Raw genomic sequence first — 22,816 nt, forward strand, 5'->3', positions numbered from 1 at the left:
CGATCAAAATATTAAATAAGCTTAAAAACAAATTTACTATTGATTCAAATATTTTTATAAATAATGACCGAACATAAACGATGTTGTTGATTCAAATATTTTTATATATAAAAATTATAGACACCGATTTATTATTTTTTTAAAAAAATAATAAACTTTGTTTGTAAATTTTTTTGTCTTTCTATTATTTTATTTTTACTACATTTTAAAAATAAATGTGTGTATCATACCAGTACTCGTGTGTACGCACGAGTAACATAGCAATACCGTGTGAAAGCACGGGTAATCAGACCAAAATTCATCTGAACACATGGATAACATAGTAGTACCGTGTGAATGCACGGATAAACAATCCAAAATCCATGTGGAATAAAAAGCAATAATCTGGGATGAATTATGATAGTGATGGTAGTTGGATACCAACTTGTATGATAAGTATACATAGAAATTAATTATTAATAATTATTTGTATAATTGATGCATATATAAAAAAAATGCACACTTCATAGATATTTAAACGTGTTTATAAAAATATATGTCATTTTAGTTACATTTCTAAGTTTTTTTGTTAAACGCTCTTATTGATCTAAATATTTTTATGGGTACGAGACATTTTTCTATACATTCAATTATTATTTTTTCACGGGTACCAGATATTTTTCTATATATATTTAATTATTATTTTTTCACGGGTACCAGATTTTTTACTATACATTCAATTATTAATTTTTTACGGATATCAAACATTTTTCTATTAAAAAATATATATCTGAAAAAAATGCGCGTCCCGTACCAGAACCCGTGCGAACGCACGGGTTTGTTACTAGTTTATAGTGTAATGTTATAGCCCATTTTTATTTGTTCTGTAGAACCAAAAAATACTGCTTTGGAAATACCTTTTGGTCAAATGATAGTGTATTTAAAACACGACTTTTTACCACCCGATTCAAAGTAAGTACGAGAAAGAATCTTCTCAAATAACACCTCCACATAAGCTGGAAAAAGTGCTTCTAGCTAAAAAGCCACCCTAAGTTTCTTAGTTTTAACTATTAAGAATGGCGTTAGAAATCACAACAATGCAGCTTATACAAAAACACTGCTGCTCTTTGATTTTTATAAGTATGGTTCCTCTACTTCATCCAGCGCTAGTCGGCAAAGTAGTTGCTGCAAAATCACTCTGACTGAAAATTGATGCTTGTAGGAGTTGCTCAAGCTATTATCTCCATTTCTAAATCATGTAATAAAACCAGAAGAGATATGCTAGTAAATAATAGTCCCATTGCAAAGTGAAGCTAAAGAAATAGTAATGTTAAGAGTTATCATAGAGGAAATTTATACCTGAGATGCACTGCTTCCATCTTGATTCCAGTCACACAATCACCCTTCTATTTTGGCATCAATTTGAGCTTGTCACATAATGTAACCTCAAGTTTTTGGAAATAGATTGCAGATTTGGAAGATTTTGAATTTTTATTTCTTGAAGGCCATCCATAGTGTTTTTCAGTTGTGGCAGTGAACGAAGTTTCTCACAATCTTGCACGTCCAAATAAATGATATTAGGAGTGGGTAATCCACCCAAGGAAAATGACACCAGTTTATCACAAAACTGTATTGTGATGCTCCTAAGAAATGAGACACTCTGCTGCAACGCGTTTTCTGCAATGAATATCGACTTCAGATTTTCACAATCTGAAATACTCATAGTTTTGAGGACTGGGTAATGAATCTTTCGTTCATCATCTATAACACAAATAGAAGATTCATCACCCACAAAGGAAGAAATAGGAGTTCCATGCAAAACACCACTGGAAACACCTTTTAATCCAAGATTCTGTTGTCTCAAACATTCTAATCTTTCAAATAATATTTGCATTTTTTAAAGATAAGCAAGCAGCTACAAAAACAGTGCCCACTTTTTCAATATAAAAAGTTCAAACCACAATCAGATCTATGGAAGATTACTTAAAATGTTATTTTGCATGTGCAAATTCAATTCAACGGCTCTTCTATTCGTATCGACTATCTAGCATGCTTGGTGGATAATATGCTTTCGATTTGCATAAAAAAAACAATTTTCACACTTCCTTTTGGTGATGCCATGAGGGTCGAAAAGAAGAAACTCAAGGAATACACTGCATTTTGAAAGACCTAGTAGGAGTCATTTTAAATTAAAATAGTTCACCACGAGTAAATGTATGATTTAGGTTTACAAGCCATTGATGAAACTAGTGACTTATCTAGATTAAAACTTAAATATAGCCAGTTAGAAAATATAACCAAAGATACAAAACTAAGATTTCCAAGGTGGCTACAAATTTATTTGAAATTCATGTGCCAAAAAGGGACTTCAGGCTTCAACAAAAGTCCCTTGCATGACTGAGCTAACATAGATTAGGGACAGAAAGAGTACCTCTCTATTTTAGCCAATATTGTGATTTCTCCTTCCCATGCACTCCTGGAAGAAAGAGATGCCGGCTACTGCCATCTGTGCAAGCCATCAATTACACTTGAAGCCCTTGGTAGATCTGCAAACAAAGTAGAGATAAAATAATTTGAAGACAAAGACTAAGCCACCAAAAATCTGGAAGATAAACTGGTAAACAGCTTTTAGGATAAATGACCTCCATAGAGATACCGTGTCAAACTTGATGATGCTGTTCTATTATTATAGGACAAAGCAAGTAAGCAAAAGCAAAAGAGTTAGGCTTGGATGAGATTTTTAACACACTGACAAGGATGTTAGTCAATTTTAGCTAAGGGAGAAAGTTCTAATTGACTAACATAAGGAAAAAATATGAAGTCAAGACAGTTAGATAAACACAAAAATGTGTAAATGCATAAATGAATGATATGTATTAGCCTTATAGAATAGAGAAGAATTTAAACCATGTTAAAAAAGTTTGATACACTCAATGCATTGAAACCAACTCATTAAAATATATATGAAGTCATATAAACAAAAAGAACACCCAACATATTTGGAGTCAGTGGTGTTTTCTCCTTTTTCATATGTTCCTGAACAGAAAAACAATTACTGGACTTGGTGGCAGGTTTTGAGGTGAATTTGGCTTCTTAAAATAGCAAGATTGGGAAGAAGTAGTGGAGACACAATACAATTTCATGATTAAAATAATTGAGTTAGTGCTAATGCTATAATATTATATTTTGATGTTACTACTGAAATTCACAGTAATTGATGATAACATAATATGGAAGAAACAAAATGAAAAGTGTTTCAAAGACTCACCCGAATAAGACTCATGTGATCAATTCGTCATCAATAATTATGGAGGGAATGTGAGCGATCTTAAGCCACTCTCTCCCCCGCTTTTTCCGCAAACTTGCCTCCAGTAATGGACAGCGAGTCACACTAAATACTGAAAGAGAGGAAGGAAATCCTTTCTTTGGCAACGACTTGAGTTTGAGAGCGTTCACAATCTCAAGGTTTTGGAGAGAAGTCAGATTTTGAAGCCACTTCCCATCAATTCTTGTAGTGTTTAGACCACATATGCATAGTTTCACAAGAGAAGTGGGTAGCAATGGCCCCATCAGCGCGTTCACCGTATCATTGCTGTTAATTCGCAACACTGAGAGACAAGTGAGATGTTCCCAAGTTGGGTCAGTATTCCACATAATCTCTCCAACAAAGCCAACAGTCAGCTCCTTCAAACTAATAGGCAAATTATTTATGACAAAAGATCGAAGATTTGGTAGATTATCAATTTCTATTTCTTGAAGGGCAGTTAGATTGTGCATTGCTTCTGGTAGTGAAGAAAGCTTCTCACACTTCCACACTGCAAAATAAATGAGGTTTGGAGTGGCCAATCCACCGGGGGGAAATGACTCTAATTCATTACAATCCCATATTTTGATGCTTCTAAGAAATGAGAGACTCTTATGAGATGCATCTTCTGCAATTAATATTGATTTCAAATTTTTACAACCCTCAATAAACAGACTTTTGAGGACAGGGAGAACACCCAAGGTAAATGATATCATTGAATTACAGCTATAAGATATTTTCAATTCCTCAAGTGATGTGTAATTGTCCAAGTATTCACATAGAGGGAACTCTAGATTTTCACAGTTACTGATTATGAGAAATTTCAAGGTTTTTGGTAGGTTGTCGGTTGAGAATGACATCGGAAAAGAAAATCCATCTATGGTCAACTTTCGAAGAGAATTAAGAGGGAACGCCAGTTGCCCGAATACATGATCTGACGATGGCATTAATTGCACCAATAGAGGACATTCTCTTAACTCAAGTTCAGTTAAGGAAGGAAATGTGTCAGCTATGTTTCCTACTCTAAGTTTCGGGCATTTAATTAGTGACAAAGTTATTAGAGAAGGAAACTCTGTAGCCATACCTCCAATCGAGTTCCATTCCTCCCACTCTTGCATATCCTCAAAGTGTAGAATCTCCAAGGAGGGAAATGGTTGAAATGAAGAACCATCAGTTCCATAGAACTCAATTCCAATTGTCTCTACTGAATGCATCCCTTTAATAACGAGTTCTTTCAGATTACTCAATTGTCCAAGGGGTGGAAGCCATAAACAATCATCACAATTTGAGATCCTTAAATAAACCATGTTTCTAAATAAAGAATCACCCAACCAATTTGGAAAGCTGATTCCACCATAGCCTTTGATGGTGAGACTTTTCAATTTTGTAGAGGGTTGCAAATATTCAAGTACAACAATTTGAACTTGTGAATCTGAAAAAGCACTACCACAGTCCCATTCTAAAGCTAACTCGTCTATTTGTTCTTTCGTCATCATATTGGCTAGAGAAGCTTCAAAGGGGTCATTAACATTTTGTAGTTGTGAGATGGAAAGTTTTCCCTGTAGGTGGGGAAATTTTCCTAGCTCTGCAACCTTCAATCCACCATTATGTTTGCTAACAACAAAGTCAGATAAAGTTTGGAGATTTTCTAGTTTGGCAATTTGTCCGGGCATCTCCCTCAATGCAGTGCCACTGACGTCAAGGTGGCGTAGATTAACCAATTTTCCCATGTCCTCTGGCAATTCAGTGAGCCTTTTACAGCCTGACACCAATAAGAATTGCAGATTGTAAAGCTGGCATGTTGCTGATGGCAACCTTTCAATCATAGTGTAAGAAAGATTTAAGTACCGCAGGTATAACAAATTTCCAATAGAGTTGGGAACCTCGTTGATACTCCTGTAGTTTGACAAAGACAATATGCGTAATTCTTTCATCGTTGGCAGCAAGTCATGTACTACCTTGTTCGATAGCAAACAAAGAGGCAATCGTTCTTGTAGTGGCAATGCTAGAAAGGTTCGCAAATCTTTTAATCCATACAATTTATCAAATTTATAAAATGAGTCATATAACTCTCTATTGTATGACAAATAATGCACCCTTTCATGTAAGATTTGATCGTCAAACCTGATGCAATATGGAAATGAAACCATTGTAGCTAAATCATGAATGAGGTTATTCATTTCAAAGCTTACTTCCTCATCATCAATAGATCGTTGATGTATCAATGACCTTGAAACTAGCTCATCAAAGTATTCTTCTCCAACTTTTTTCCAGCTTTCTTGACCTGTGGAAAATTTGACTATGCCTTCTGCAACCCACAATTGAACTACCTTCCTTTTTTCTAAGATGGACTTCTTTGGAAAAATTGAACAATATGCAAAGCACAGTTTTAAAGGATCCGAAAGATAATGGTAGCTCGAATGTAAAGCAGCTTTTAACTTATAATCTCCCAACTCCCAAATGTTACTTCCTAGCACAAAATCCCACTCATCATTTGGAGCAAATTTGGCGTGAAAAAGAGCTCTGCCAAGTACTACTGCAGCTAGTGGTACTCCATCACATTTTTTTGCTATTTTCCTGTCAAATTCATCCATTTGTTGTTGATAGTCTGCTCCAAATGCAAGTGTGGTAACTATAGACCAGCAATCTTTACTTTCCAGAGGTCTCAAATAATGAACAAAAACAAATGTCTGCATGGATAGTGCAACTCTTTCATCTCTTGTTGTGATGACGATCCTACTTCCTGTTTTCCCCACATTAAAGATGTCCATCAGATATATCCAATGGACAGATTTTGCATCCAACACGTCATCCAATACCAATAAAAACTTTTTAGTGCTTAAAATTTGTTGCAGCTTCACTAATAGAATATTCTGGTAAATGGTCTTTGCTTCACTGTTGTCATTTGCTTTTGTATCTAAAGATTCAAGAGGTTGACAATCCGCGTTATCGCTATTGATTGATTGTGAAGAGATGGATTCAAGAATGGTAACAAGAACTCTGAAGACATCAAAATCTTTCGAGATATATGCCCACACTCTTAACTCAAATTTTTCCTTTACTAGAGGGTCATTGTAAAGGAGTTTAGCAAGGGTTGTTTTACCAATCCCTCCCATACCAACAATGGAAATGATTCTTATTTTACCATCACCATCACTACTAGACAACAAAAGATTTTTTAGTTTGATTTTATCACAGTCTCTTCCATAAATAGAAGATTCATCAACTAAAATAGAGCTTGTGGGAATTTCTTGAGAAAAACTGCTAGAATGGAAAACAGCTAACCCGCCTTGTTGTAATGCTGAATTCGACCATTCTAATCTTTCAATAAATTTTTGCATTTTAAAATTAATCACACTACTACTCCGTTTGAAAGGAGAAAAAATAGTTTTCAATACTAGGGAGGAAGCAGTTGGGGTTTCATACTCTGCTTCCGCTTTGCGCCGCAATGCCTCGGTGTTGATTTCGTCAAACAAATTGGCAAGTTCAAAAACATCATATCTCAGCGTATTCAACCAGTTCTTGATATCCGGATTGGTGAAGTGTTGTTCTTCGACATCATTGAGTAAATCTTGAACCCATGTCAGGGTTGTCTTCAGCTTTTTCAAGTATGAAACATCAAGCTTTGTGCTCCGGAAGTTGTCCACAAACTCAGTAGAAGCAAGCTTTTCTAACAACAACTTCACAGAATTTGAAACGAGTGTTCCTCTCACAATAGTCGCCATTAGAAGAAGAAGAAGAGCTTGAGAAAGAAATTACAACAAAACTACGCTCCTCTTTGATTTTTGCAAGTCCTGATTTCGCTGGTCAATGAATGAATACTTCGAGAAAGACTTGCTCCCACAATAGTCGCCATTAATTTATTTTTTAATTAATTTATTAATTTGTATGAGTGTGCCTAAATATAGAATATATGGTTTGTGTCAAGTTAGAATTTCTCTCGTAAATCTTATCTCATCACTAAGTTGAGTATTTAGATCCTTAATCAATCGTCCCATTAAAAGTGAGATTACATGATTGAAATACGAGGGGACCATTTCATAGGAGTGATTGGGTGTTTGGGTCTTGACAAAGTTCAAGTGTATATTGTGAATGTCTACGCGCCTTGCGATGAGGCTACTAAGTGAGATTTGTGGAAAAAGTTGAGTGATTTAATTAACTCTAAACCAGATGCAAGATGGTGTGTGATTGACGACTTCCACTCAATTAGAATGGAGTCAAAAAGGAAAGGTGTGGGATTGTTCTCCAGAAGAGAAGAGATGCTCGATTTTGACGATTTTATTTCGGATGTTGCATTACTAGACTTTCCTCTTAGAGATAGGCGTTTTACTTGGTCGAAGCTAGATGATTCTGCTATGAGTCGGATTGACCGATTTCTTTTATCGGGCAATTGGGTTACTCAATGGCCTAATTGTTCGCAATGGAGACTGGACAAAGGTCTCTTCGGTCACAACCCTATTATTATTTGCGAGAGAACATTAAACTGGGGTCCGAAACCTTTCAGTTTGTTCAATTGCTGGAGAAATTTAGAAGGGTACCATAAGTTCGTAGAAGAGAAGTGGAAATCCTTTGAAATCCAAGGCTGGGGTGGTTACATGTTGAAAGAAAAGTTCAAATTGATCAAAAGACACCTTAAAGACTGGAGCAAGTCTCACGTGGATAATTTAGATAACAAAATCGAAGAGGCCAAAAAGAAAATCAATGAGATGGACAGGTGAATTGTCAATTCTATCTCTGAAAGATAAGCGTCAATTTAATTGTTTGATCTTTCAAGAATGAAGGCTAGTATTTTGTGGCAAAAGTCTAGGACAAAATGGCTAAAAGAATATGTGAATACAAGATTCTTTCATAGGTGTGTGGTAAATAGAAGGAAAATCAATGAGATTACATGTTTAGAGACTCAAGATGCAAAGCTAGAAGGAGTTCAGGAGGTAAAACAGGAAGTTTTCGAGCACTTTTCCAAGATGTTCCAAAGCAACAATGAAAACAGACCAATCCTAAGGGATGTTGAGTACAAAAGGATTAGGGTGAATGATAATGCTTTCCTAACAAATGTCTTTTCTGAGGAAGAAATTCGAAGGACAGTATGGGATTGTGATAGTTCTAAGAGTCCCGGTCCGGACGACATTAACTTCAGGTTCATCAAAGAATTTTGGGAGGTGTTGAAAGGTGACTTTTTTAGGTTTATTGGAGAATTTCATTCAAACACTAGGTTGGTTCGAGGAGTGAATAATTCCTTTATAACCCTAATTATGAAGTGCAAGAACCCGACAAAATTGACCAACTTCCGCCCAATTTCGTTAATATGATGTATGTATAAGGTTCTAGCTAAGATGTTTGCATACCGCTTCAATCTCAATTTTAGTAAACAGAAGTCCCACCAAAGAATTTTTGGTCGAAAAAGGTTTGAGGCAAGGAGATCCATTGTCTCCATTACTATTCCTTTTAGTTGCCGAAGGTTTCAATCTTATGATGGTAAAAAGCGTTCAACTGAATTGTTTCGAAGGATATCGTATTGGGAATGATGAGGTGAGCGTGTCACACATCCAATATAATGACGATACAATTGTATTGGGGAGCATAAGCTAGAAGAACATATGGCAATAAAGGAAATATTACAATTATTCGAACTAGTGTCTGGTCTTAAAGTTAATTCCGATAAAAGCTCATTAATAGGTGTGAACATTAACCAGTCTTGGTTAGATGAGACAACAGGGTTGCTGAAATGCAGAGTTACTACTTTACCTTTCAAATGTCTAGGGCTTTCTATTGGTTGCAATCATTAGAGGGTGGGTGAAAGGAAACCAGTGGTAGACACAATTAGGAACAGGCTGACCTCGTAGAACAGTAACCATCTCTCAATTGGTGGACGTATAATTCTCTTAAAATCTGTCTTGTATGCTCTCCCAGTTTATTATATTTCCTTCTTCAAGGCGCCGACAGGTATTATATCTAAACTTGAATCTCTCTTTAAAAGATTTTTATGGGATGGTGGGGCAGAGAGCAAAAAAATCAATTGGGTCCAGTGGGACAAGGTATGCAGAGATAAGAAAGAAGGGGTTGGGTTAAAAAAATATAAAGGCCTTCAATTTAGCTTGAATAGGAAAGTGGAGATGGAGGATCCTTAGCAAAAAAGACAAGTTATAGGTTAAAATACTAGAGTCTAAGTATATGAGAAATGGTACAGGTTCGTATAGTATCGACAAGCTTACTTCACTTTGGTGGAGAGACATCCAATCGATTGATAATGAGGTTGAGGGATTTAAGTCGCTTTGGTTTGATGAAAGGTTGTCCAAAGAAGTCGGAAACAAAATGGATTATTTGTTTTGGCATGACCGTTGGTTAAGAGGAAATAGACTGAAAGACGTTTGCCCAAATCTTTTCTCATTAGTTGTAGATAAGAGTGCATCGGTGACCGACTCGATTAGGAGTGATATAGGTGATTCAGAGTGGATCGTGAGCTGGACTAGTCCTTTGGAGTTTAGTAACATACAACTAGAAAGTTTCATTAGAGATATGGTGGGGAAAATCAAATTGAAAGAAAATGTCAAGAATAGGTGGAGGTGGTCCAATAACAAATACTCGGTCAAAGAAGCTTACTCATCAATCTTAAATAGTTCGGATTTAGGTAATAATGAGGATAAGGATTGTGCAATTGCTTGGTGCAATCTAGCCCCTCTTAATGTGTCTACATTTGTGTGGAGACTTTTGCAAAATAAAATTCCGACTAGGGATAATCTAATCAAAAGAGACATCTTAGTTTCATCTCAAAATTCATGTTCTTTCGGCTGCAGAAAGGAAGAGAATGTCGCTCACATTTTCTTCGAGTGACTGATAGCCTCGTTGACATGGAGAGAGGTCCTAAAATGGCTAAATCTATCTGATGTCCTTCACAATGATGTTTTGTAAAATTTATATCACTTTTGCGGGCTATTTAGTAGTGGAAAAATCATTTCAGAGATGGTTACCGTAATTTGGTTCGCGTGTGTTTGGTCACTGTGGAGGAATCGAAATGAGAAGATCTTTAGGATTATTGGTGGAGAAAAATCAGCACTCTTCGAAGATATTTGATTGCTATCTTGGAAGTGGGTCAAGAGTATGACGTTCAGTTTCAGTTACGAGCTCAACCACTAGATGGCATATCAAAAAGAGTGTATCATGGGAAGCTCTAATTGACTATTTGGGATCTTGTCGAAAGTAATATTGTTCCGTAGCAGCAACTCCATTTTTAATGTTAGTGACCTGTCTTGTTTCGAGCATTCGACAGCTACGGCGTGTTTGTTGATTTGTTGTCTGCTGTTGTTGGTCGTTTAGGATGGTGATGGTATGAGGTGCTTTGATTTAGTAGAAGTTGTGTTCTGCTGGAAGTTAAGGCGGTTGACGTGGTCTTGCTGCTTTTCATTTTTTCAGACTGGAAACAGGCTACTGCAGGCTTGGATGTGTGGATTTGTTCTTGTTGTGGTGATGCGTATCCGCTGGCTAATCAGGCAGGATCTGATTTCAGTGTCGATTCATTTCATTTTGGGTTTTATGTTCTTATATTTGTGCAGATTGTGGACAATTGTTGTTGCAGATTGGTGATAGTCTGTACTGTGACATTTTCCCCTAGTCAGGAGTTATATGCATTATTTGTTTTCTTTGCATTTGCTTATTCTGTAATTGATCTTTCTATAGTTACTATGGGGCTAGCAGTTTGGTTGTGAAGTGGTGTAATGTTTGCACATCTTGTGCTTTATTATGTTAATGCATTTGGATTTTAAAATAATAATAATAATAATAATAATAATAATAATAATAATAATAATAATAATAATAATAATAATAATAATATGTGTTGTAAAGTCTCGTGACACATAAGTGTTAGATTTAAGAATTGGGAAAAATTCTCAAGAATCATAATGGATAAATCTTACTAAGGGTAAGAACCGAAGAAGTCCATTAAGGTTTTGTTTTGAGGAGATGGGAGGGGTTTTGAGGAGATGGGAGGGGAGAGGAGGGGAAGAAAGAACTTCTAAAAATAATTTGTTTAGAAAATATAGAAAAATATTTGACATTTTAAAAAAATAACTTTATATAAAATGATAAAAGAGTATTTATCATTATTATATTTTTAATTTTTAGAATACTATAACACCATACAAAATATTTGGAAATTTTATGTAAGCCCTCCAAAACCTAGTTCAATATAAATTTTGAGTTCGTCAAATTAGAGTTTTTTTTTGTGTTAATGAAAAGAATTGAAGGATTTTGGTTGGAAGGATTTTGGAGAGTTTGCTTTTATTTATAACACATAAAATTTTTTAATTTGGAGAACTCAAAATTTGTATTTATCGAGAGTTTTGGAGGCTTAAATAATTTTCCAAATATCTTTTATACTGTTATAGTATTGTGAAAATTAAAAATATAATAATGATAAACACTATTTTATCATTTTATACAAAATCAATTTTTAAAAAATTATCACATTTTTTTTCTTTATTTTATTAAAATTCGTTTTCGAAAATCTTCTACTCCCTAACTCTCCAAGCTCACGTACAAAACCTAAGTGAATCAATATGCTTTTGTGTGTTGAGTTATTTATCTTGACTTTTTACTTTCAACAATGAAGTTTGAATTCCCTTTACACATTGTTGACGCATTGTTTACAATTTATCACACTAGCACTTCAAAAATTTATGAAGTGAACTATGTTTTATTTTTTTCCAATTTTCAATTTGAAAATCAATTACTTAAAGCAAAAGTTAATTTTAAAATAGTCACAGATCAATTATCCTTTATTGTAACTATTATTTCCAATCTAGGAATAGATGAGCCACAAAATTTTTGTTTAAAAAAAAAAGATGGGCCACAGATTTAGCTATACCATATCTATCCGTCCTGATAAGCTATTGCAAGATCAACTTTGCCAGTTAACCAACAAATTTCTTATTGTTTCTTTCCAATCATTGATGACAAGCCCATGTGTTTACTACTAATTCACAAACATTCAAAAACCCAGAATATTTGTCACCTATTACAATTTTGCATTTGCAGCCTTTATACTAAAATAAACTTTTGATATTTGCATATCTATTGCTTCCCTTGATGCCTTCTCATAAGTTTTTAAGACACATTTTATGGTTCAAATACCTCTCTTATTAAACAATTGTCATCAAATCAAATAAAATGTGTGTGAGAGAGGATTGGAGCTTCTCAATCAGGGATGACAATGGACAGAGTTTGGGTAGGATATTATAGTATTCGTTCTCATATCTACGATTTAAAAAAAATTATGTACTCGAGTTCATATCCGCTCGGGTATTAACGTTTGTACTCGTACCCTATGAATATCTATATACATACCCATACTTGTTTATTCACATTTTAAATAAAAAATTATCGACCGATTAAAATTTATCATGTCATTTTAAGTTTTTAACAATATTTAAAGATTTTAAAAAAAACCAAAGATGTTATTATTGAATTAAGAAATAAACACACACTTATATTAAAATGCATACACATTTAATAGTAATGTATTTAATAAAATTGATAAGTGATTATAGTTGTCATTACGTGATTTTTCGGAAGATATTCAGGTAAATCGGAAAGAAGAATGATAAAATATGAAGAATAGAGTAAAAAGTCACTACAAGGAAGATACAAATACTTGGTGAAAAATATGAAGAAAAAGGAGGAAAAAAACTCATTTTGCCACTGAATTTCTCACGCGCACGATGCAACCCATCACAGTGCGATACTGACTTGTTGCAGTGCGATGGTCACTTTTCAGTTGACACGATTTTTGCTATTTATTTACAATTTTGGCCACTTTTTCAGGGGTTCCGAATTCTGAAAAGAAAGTGACGGCTATGGTCATTCATTAAGCAATTTAGAAGCAATTTGGAGTCATTGGAGAGAAATTCTTTGATAGATTTTGATGATGGATACTTCTTCACTCATCGTATTTGTTAATTTATCAATGAGTAGCTAAGTTTCTCTAGATTAGGACTTTTTAAGATGAATCTTGTTTTTACTCTGTTGGATCACATGTGAAATTTTGGTCTACAGATTCCAGATATCCTATGACTTGTTAAGACATTTGATCTAATACAACATACAACGAACAAATTCCATGAAAGAAAAACGATGCTGGAAAGTAATTGAACACACATGATTGTTAACCTAGTTCAGTGTACAACAACACCTACTTTGGGGGCTACCAAGCCATGAAGGAAATCCACTATTAGCATTATCAATTTAAAGTTAAACATCTATAGTTTACAACTCCTTACTTAATCCTTACCCAGTGCAACTTCTACCTAAGAACTTCCTAGATAAGAGAAACCTCTCTCACTTCCAATCACCACAGTGATGTCTCACAATAACCACCCTAGTTACTGATATTGATGGCCCTTTACCACAATCTTCAATTACAAATAATACACGATTAAGACTCCCTTAATCAGCAAATACTTGATCTTGCTTAAAAGTTTTATCAAGAACAATATCTTAAAACACAAGCAACAGACACACTTAGACAAATGCATCAATGATACCTAAGTGATGTAACAGCCCGAGCCTTCGGCGTTCCCGGCACTATTACCTCACGATCTTCTTTACTCCCCTCTCTAGTAAAGTTTTTGCCTTCCGTGGGAATCGAACCATGTACCCTGGGGTTCAAGTACATGTTCAATCCATTCCCACTACCAATTGAGTTGTAGCTCAATTGGTAGTGGGAATGGATTGAACATGTACTTGAACCCCAGGGTACAGGGTTCGATTCCCACGGATAGCAAAAACTTTACTAGAGAGTGGAGTAAAGAAGATCGTGAGGTAATAGTGCCGGGAACGCCGAAGGCTCGGGCTGTTACAAGTGACACACGTGCATTCAATACTTAACAGCTTATGAATGCATGGCATAACTTACAACTCAAAAATCAGTCTGCTAGAAATCGGCAACATATTCTCCATAAAAATAAGACTTCAATCATTAGTTTCCTAAATATTCTCCATATTTAGAAACCATGAAAATCTTCAAACTATATAAAATCTTTTATCCTCAAATTTAACGCCACATTGGATTGCATAATATACTCCAAATATTATGCATCTGTAACAACTTAAGCAGAATCCAAAAGCCCAGATTAACTTCTAGTCACGATGTCGGATGATCCTGCATAGGACATATTGTCCAACATATTACACCAGATGCAGTTGATAGAACATCTTGTTCAACATAAAGTTCAGCATATACATTCAGCAGTTTAAACATTCTATCTAACATGTTACTGTCTAATTTGTTTTACTAAAATTAATGTCAATCATACTATCTTAGAGAACTATCAATCTCCCCCTTTGACAAATTTTGGCTAAAACAAATTTACATATTACAATCATATTTCAGCAAAGAAAAACATAAATGTCCGGCAGTGTTCTAGAGTCCTCATGCACTCCTCAAGTATAGCTTCTCCACTTGAGACTTTAGTAGCAGATCTAACTGTCAGAGAGTTAGTCTTCTTCTCATTCATATGAAGGTTGTCAGGACTTCATGTTTGACGTCTTTGCACAAAATTTTGAATGAGATCCATTTTTCCATACACCACAGACCAACAACCTCAAGAAAGAAATAGAAAGTCCTGAAGTCATTTGGTGTACATGAGGAAGAAGATAACTGACACTCCCCATCAATATGGAAACCAAGTCTTACCACTGATAGAAGTATCCAATTTTCCCTACTGATGGATAACTCTTCTAAAGGGCATAAGAGACCCTTTAAGCAGCATAATAGGAAACTTAAGAAGCAGTCACCAGTCAACCTGTGTAACATAACACTAGACACAACTGTGTTCATAACTCAAATCACAAGACACAAACCAACCATGACTCATGATGGAACATTTTATTTGACATCTTTGTAGCCCCAGACATTTTGATGAAAGAAAGGAAACATACCCAAAACAAGCCCCTAAGCATATTCTTTCTCCCCCTTTTTACCCAAAATATGACAAAGAATGTCGTCACAGAACCATACCCAGACAATACTCACCCGTACCCAAACAAATGCCACGACCTTATTTAGAAAGCGAATGACACAAAATGAGTAAAGATAAAGGAATGACCTCTTTAAATAGTTGGGCAGTTACGTAGGAAATAACGATCCTTGTTAGTAACGATGGTCTTGGTCAAAGAGAACGTTATTTGACGAAGATAACGTCATCACAAGTAACTATAAACCATCCAAGTCAGGTTTGAATGCTTTATTGACTCTGGACCGGTTCCCTTTAAACGTTGGTTCCAATAAATATGCATGCACATACACTTTTTATACACTTCTGACGTGTTTCTTCATTGCACCGTCCATAATATTCCCTTGTTGATATTAAAAGGCCCAAGTCTTGAACAATGTCCTAACATCTTTTCAGATATTGTATGCTTTCTCTTGTTTTCTCAAGACTCCTTCAGTCAAGTATTAGATGGTTTGCAAAGCCATCATGTGACCTGAAGTAAAATATAATGCTTTCTACTAGTCATTTTTCAATACTCAGTCAGAATATGTGACATATCCCAAAGAAATAAGATATCATGTGTGACATTTCCCATGCTCCAAGATGACCTTTACTTAGTCACGCCTCAAGTAGGAGAGAAAAATAAATTTTATCATGCATAATGTTGTCCCTCAAAGTGTTCCACAGAGACAAGTGCACTCATGATTTAATCAACCAGCTTCTTATGACTAAAATCATACATGTCCTCCTAAGATCACAATAGAAACAAGTAAACAAAACTTGGTAGTCCTTAAATCAAGACATGTTGTCTGACATTATAATCTTACATGAGATACATCATCTCCACAAGATTGACCAGCACACAAGACCTCAAGGTCAATAATATTGAGGCAAAAATCCATGTACAAGACTTAACTCCCCCTGTCTTGGACAAAAAAAGCTCATACTGATGATGAACTTTAGAACACCAGTAGAAATCTCATGAAGTAGACTTTACACACTCCTCAGACAAATACTCAGATCTCGTCAAAGTATTTGCAACCAGTCATATGCACACCTTTATCATAGGAACCTTTTCTCAAGTTCCTATCTCCATAGCCTCTCTTGGATTCTCACACAAGGTAAAGCTTAATGCTTGACAGTCTCCTTCAGTACACCACTAGTACAAGAGGATTCTTCAACATGACCAACATTCACAACACTATTCTATATTAGGCCAGTGACTTGTCTTCATACTCCATTATGAACTCTTGTACAACTTCCTTTTCTAAAGGAGCAGACCAACTAAAATGATGTTTCAACATTTGTTCATACATTTGTCTAAATCACATGGATTTAACCGTTTTACTAAGACTTTAGAGACAACATCCATAGTAATCCAAACACCTCTCTTGAAAGGAACCCAAAAGCTCTCAGCATCAGCTGATCAACCTCCACGATCGGACATAGTAACCTGCACACCATAAGAAGCTTCTTCTTAACGACACAATTCCCATACCTCTTGTCTGAATTTGAGGTGTTAGGTGCCATTCTTCTACACCTAAAGAGGAGATTCTCTCTAACATGTATCTGGAATAGGCTACAACAACCAAGGTATTGACTGATCATACTACCATAAACAGACTGTCCAAGATAAGTCAGCTTCTCCCAAAATCTTCAAGACGCAAGGATTCTCTTCAATCTTTTTTTAAGAACCATGATCCCTTGGTCCCTAATAGGATTACCAACTCCTTATTGCTCCAAACAAACTTCTGAAATGCTCATCCTAGGTGGTTTGGATGAAACTTCAGCAAAATACCAATCAACCACTTAGGTTGATATATCTCCATATCACACAGCCCATTTGATTATCTCTTTCACTACACTAGAACAAGAGTTCCATGTTCTCATAGACTTGATAATAGTACCAAGTTTGAGTAAACAACCTCCATCCTGTTTATGAGACACACTACTAGACATATTGAGAAAAATAAATTCTCAACACCAGGATGTCAAGACATTACATCAGACATTTCTTCACGCCTCTTTAACTCCAGATTAGGGGCTCCCTTCAATGGCTGTTAATAACACCTTATAGAATCATACATTCTTTTCTCCAAAATCAGCACAGTCGTTAAAAATCCCTCCACCAAGAATAAGAGCTCAGCTTCTGTACTCCCATCTACTTTTATCAGAAATAAACTGACCCAGGGAGTAAATAATATGTTGATCATATTTTGACCATCCCAATTTTCTAATACAAGTTTCCTGGATAGAAACTTCTTAAACACACAACCCGGATGCCTCCTCTTCCACATCAAGAGAAGGTTCTAAACCTATGTGATCAACATACATTCGTTTAGCACCCAAAGCACCTGCTAAGCCACTAGAATATGCACACCTGCTGATATGATGTTCCAACATCTAGTAGAACACCATTTCCCTTCTCACAGAATACACTGCATTCCTTGATCACCTTTTTGGTCTTTAATGGAAGTCCATCTTCCAGCAACACCAAAGATAGGTCCATTCTCCTAGTTTACCCAAAACTAGGAATAGACGTGCAGGTGTATATGATCACCATTGGTCATCTCTTCTCCAGTTTCTCATTAAGCTCATTGATAAGTGATTTTATGAGTGAACTTTGTCGCAGGCTCGCGAAAATGAACAGAGTCGCCACCAATATATTTATCCCAAAGAGGGAAAGGAATATTAGAAAACCTATAATAAAGAAAGGATAAGAAAAGGTCTTGCAACCAGAGATAGGGTACGGGAGTCTGTTACGCGAGGGGAAGGTACTAGCACCCCTCACGCCCATCGTACTGTTAGGTGCCAAATTGTGTTTATATTTAGTTTAATTAATGGCACCTTTCGACCGTTTTTATCGGATATTCGTACAATTCCCTGAAGTTTTAGATAATTATTTATAGTTTATAATATTAAGCTTTCATTTTATGTTAATATGTGTTTTAGTTATGATTGTGTAGGTTTTGGCCAATTTTGGGATGTTTGGAGCTTGTCTTGATCTTGACAAGAGATTCACTGGCAGAAGTATGCGCGCGTCGCGCTGGGATGTGGGCGCGTCGCGCCCTGGGCAAGATATTTTGGAGCTTCCAGACAGAGAGTTGCGCGCGTCGCGCGCATGGGCGGTTTATAATTTTAAGTGTAATGGCGCGTAGCGCGCTGGAGGGCGCGACGCGCCCTGGACAGAATTCAGAAATGCTATATAAAGGGGTTTTCAGATATTTTGTGTTGGTTGGTTGATCTTGAGAGCTAAAGAACACTTGTGCACTGTAGCAAACAAAGAATTGAAGATTGGAAGCTTTGATCGTCGATTAATCGCCTTTGATGCTTGTTGATCTTCATCCTTTACTTCTTGAGCAAGCTACCATTCTCATGGATAGCTAAATCTCTTTTGTATCAAGATAAGATGTAATCTTCCTAGCCTTTTGTATGTTTTTCTTGTGAATATATGTGTATGAACAAGTGATGATCAATATAGATGGTTTAGTTTGTTTATTAAAGCTTTTCCTTTGGTATAAATGTTTGAGACATCAATGTTTGTATCTAGACCTAACTAATCATCTTTCAAACTATAAGTTGCAGACATGGATTTAGAGTTTGATGTTTACTAAGTATCGGTTCTTAAAACGTTATTTGTATTGTTTAAACGGTGGAGAAATCGTCGGTTAAACAATACGGTAAATCTAACTATATCGTTGCGGACACGGACGATATAGGCGTCGATACGTAATTATGTTGATCGTTACCATGTTCATATACGTATATTTATAAGGAGACATACAAATTTAGGTCGATGAAATCGAATCTTGATACATTTTCTTTAACTTAGAACTTTCATTAATTTACTCTTTGCTACTAAAAGAATTGAATGACCTTTTGCAAACCCAAATTTAAAGTAACATTAACTCAAGACAAAATAGGCTATAGAACGGCGGTGATATCGCAATAATCCCTGTGGATACGATAATAACGAAAAGTACACCACAATACTCTTTCAACAAAATGGCGCCGTTGCCGGGGATTGTTGTTTAGATATTGCAAGCATTGCAATAGTTTGTTTTGTATTGAGTCTTATAATTAATATCTTGTTTCTAAATTTATTTTCCTTGTGTTTGTTAATTTGCTTGGTTAGTTTTTCAGATTACAGTTTATGCGAGGACGTGTACCTGCAGATCAACTCCTTTTTGATCCTGAGATTGAGAGGACTGCTCGTAGAGAGAATAGCAAAACTCGTAGGAGGAGACAACTAGCTAGGGAAAGAAGACAACAACAAGAGGCATCTTCTTCTTCAACTCCGGTTGAAAACTTAGTTGAGGGAGAAATGGCAGGAGAGATTCCTAATGTTCCAGTTCGAGGGCCTTGTGTTAATAGCCCTCGACTCAATGCACAATTTGCTCGTGATCAGGCCAATGGAAGAAACTCCGAGATGAAGACGGGGTTACTTCAATTATTATACCAAAATCCGTTCACAGGGGCAGATCACGAGGATCCATTTACTCATCTAACAAAGTTCTACGAGATCGCCGGAACAATTGGTGCTCCGGAAGACCAAGAAGAACAGGTGTTCAGGAGACTTTTTCCTCATTCCTTAATTGGAAAAGCTAAGGAATGGTACCTTGATCAACCTAATAATGTCATGACAAATTGGAACGAGTTAGAAGAGAAGTTCTTGGATCGGTTCTTTCCTCACAATAGGTTCATGGAAGCGAATACTTCTATTGCGGTGTTCTCTCAAGGGTCGAATGAATCTCTCAATGAAGCATGGGAGAGGTTCAAGTCCATGGTTAGAAAGTGCAAAGGTCATGGGTTTGATGAGTTGTCTCAAATCCATATCTTTAGAAATGGACTCCAACCTCAACCAAAAACTCTTTTAGATGCTACCGCGGGTGGTTCGTTGATGTCAAAAACTGCTGCAGAAGCGATTGCTATCATTGATAGAATGGCTTTGAATGATCATCAAGGGCAACACAACCGTAGTGCATTGCAAAGAAAACCGGGAGTTCTTGAATTGAATACTAGTGATGCAATACTTGCTCAAAACAAGTTATTGACACAACAAGTAGAATTGCTCACTCAACAAATGTCAAAACTCCCTCAACAAATCAAAGAGATAAATGGGAGCCCTTCTAAAAATCAACATGTGATGTGTTGTGAATTGTGTAGGGGTGACCATCAAACAGGTTTTTGTCCTCCACCGGGTGAAGAGGTGAATTATGTGTCTAATCCTAATCAAGGATATGGTGGAAGACAACAACAACAACCTTACAACAATAACCAAGGTTACCAACAAAGAGGTAATCAAGGTTATCAACAAGGATGGAGGCCGGAAGCGGGCCCATCGAATCGTCAAAATCCTTATCAAGGCGGTTACAATCAACAACCTCAACAAACAAAGCTTTCAATCGAGGACACTCTTAGTCAATTCATGCAATTGCAAATTGCAAGCCAAAAGAGTACGGATGCCGCAATTAAGAACCTTGAAACTCAAGTCGGGCAATTGTCAAAGCAACTTGCCGATCAAAACAAAGGTCCTTTTCCGGCTACTACACAAGAAAATCCTCGTGAGCATTGTAAGTCAATTCTAACTCGTAGCGGTAGAAATATTGATATGGGTGTAGGAGAAATAGTTGAGGAGGAAATTGTTGAGAGTGAAAAAGATAGGGTGATTGAAGTAGAAAAAAATGTTGAGGGTGATTTAGTTGAAAATGAGAAAGAGAAAGAATTAGTGGAAAAAGAAACTCTTGAGAAGGTTGTAGAAAAAGAGAGAAAAAAATTGAGTGTGAGTGAGAAGGGAAAGAAGAAGGTGGATGATTCTATACAAGTGAAGAAATTACCTTACCCTCCCGGTCCGTCAAAGAAAGAAGATGCAAAGCACTATGCTCGGTTCTTGGATATTTTTAGCAAGTTGCAAATTAATGTTCCTTTCTCCGAGGCATTAGAGCAAATGCCGATGTATGCAAAATTCATCAAAGACATCATCACTAAGAAGAGAAGATTCTTGGATCCAGAGGTAGTAACGGTGAGCTCTTGTTGTAATGCGTTAATTCAACGCACTACTCCGATAAAATCGAATGATCCTGGGCGGGTAACCTTACCGGTGTCTATTGGAAATGTTCACATAGGCAAAGGTTTGGTAGATACCGGTTCTAGCATTAATTTGATCCCATTGTCTATGGTGAGAAGATTAGGAATCAACGATTTGAAGCCGACAAGAATGACGTTATCATTAGCAGATAAATCCACAGCTCATCCTCATGGAGTTGCGGAAGACTTGCTTGTCAAGGTTGACAAATTTTGGTATCCTGTTGATTTTATTGTCATAGACATGGAAGAAGATCCTGAGATTCCATTGATCTTAGGAAGGCCTTTTATGAAGACGGCCCGAATGATGATAGATATTGATGATGGCTTAATGAAATTAAGGTACCAAGATGAAGAATTATGTCTTGATCTCTTTGAAGCCATCAAGCATCCTAATGATGAGGATGATTGTTTTAGAATCGATGCTACCGAAAGGGCTATTATGAAAGTGGAGAATCAAATGCACTTGTCGAATCCTCTTGAGAAGACTTTAATGGAAGCTCTCGAAGTTCTCACCAAAGATCAAGAGAAGGAAATTGAAGATTGCTTGAGAAATTTAGAGGCTTGTGAGGAGATGAATCCATTTGAAACTCAAATTGAAGAGTTGAAGGATGAACCTAAAGTTGAAGAGCAAAAGGTGGAGTTGAATGTGTTACCATCTCACTTGAAATACGTGTTTCTCGGTGACAATTCTACTAAGCCGGTTATCATTAATAGTGGTTTGTCTAACAAGGAAGAGCATCGATTGAAGGAAGTGTTGACGAAGAATCAAGAAGCAATAGGATGGGTTTTATCCGACTTGAAGGGTATTAGTCCGGCCTATTGTATGCATAAGATTATGTTAGAAGATGATTTTCGGCCCGTGGCACAACCTCAAAGGCGACTGAATCCAACCATGAAAGAAGTTGTTAGAAAAGAGGTTGTGAAGTTATTAGAGGCGGGGATGATTTATCCCATCTCCGATAGCGAATGGGTGAGCCCGGTGCATGTGGTTCCTAAGAAGGGTGGATTGACAGTTGTGAGAAATGAGAAGAACGAGTTGATTCCTTCGAGAGCGGTGACCGGGTGGCGTATGTGTATTGATTATAGGAGGTTGAACCAAGCAACAAGAAAAGATCACTTTCCATTACCTTTTATGGATCAAATGTTAGAGAGGTTAGCCGGAAGAAATTTCTATTGTTTCTTGGATGGTTATTCGGGATACAATCAAATATCAGTGAATCCGGCGGACCACGAGAAAACTGCTTTTACATGTCCTTTTGGCGTTTTCGCTTACCGAAGAATGCCATTTGGACTATGTAATGCTCCTGCAACATTTCAAAGGTGCATGCAAGCTATCTTCTCTGATTTGATTGAGAAAAGCATTGAGGTGTTCATGGATGATTTTTCTGTGTACGGGTCGTCATTTGACTTGTGCTTAAAGAACCTTGATGTGGTAATGGAGAGATGCATTGAAACAAAT

At 36.3% G+C, this 22,816-nt stretch overlaps 1 protein-coding gene across 2 annotated transcripts; it reads right to left on the reverse strand.

Moving 5' to 3' along the window:
* Positions 1 to 703: 703 nt before the first annotated feature.
* LOC131595406 (putative disease resistance RPP13-like protein 1) lies at positions 704 to 7,184 on the reverse strand. 2 transcript variants are annotated; one of them, XM_058867748.1, is made up of 4 exons: positions 3,248 to 7,184; positions 2,411 to 2,525; positions 1,339 to 1,656; positions 704 to 1,228 (listed from the first exon to the last, which is right to left on the reverse strand). In XM_058867748.1, the coding sequence occupies exon 1, from the start codon at positions 7,006 to 7,008 to the stop codon at positions 3,259 to 3,261; it is 3,750 nt and encodes a 1,249-aa protein (XP_058723731.1). In that variant the 5' UTR covers positions 7,009 to 7,184; the 3' UTR covers positions 704 to 1,228; positions 1,339 to 1,656; positions 2,411 to 2,525; positions 3,248 to 3,258. The 2 variants fall into 2 exon arrangements, with proteins under 2 accessions (XP_058723731.1, XP_058723732.1); XM_058867749.1 differs by having other exon boundaries at positions 1,339 to 1,740.
* Between the last annotated feature and the right edge of the window lie 15,632 nt (positions 7,185 to 22,816).

Source organism: Vicia villosa, linkage group LG4, assembly GCF_029867415.1.
Source record: "Vicia villosa cultivar HV-30 ecotype Madison, WI linkage group LG4, Vvil1.0, whole genome shotgun sequence".
In the NCBI taxonomy this organism is placed as follows: Eukaryota; Viridiplantae; Streptophyta; class Magnoliopsida; order Fabales; family Fabaceae; genus Vicia; species Vicia villosa.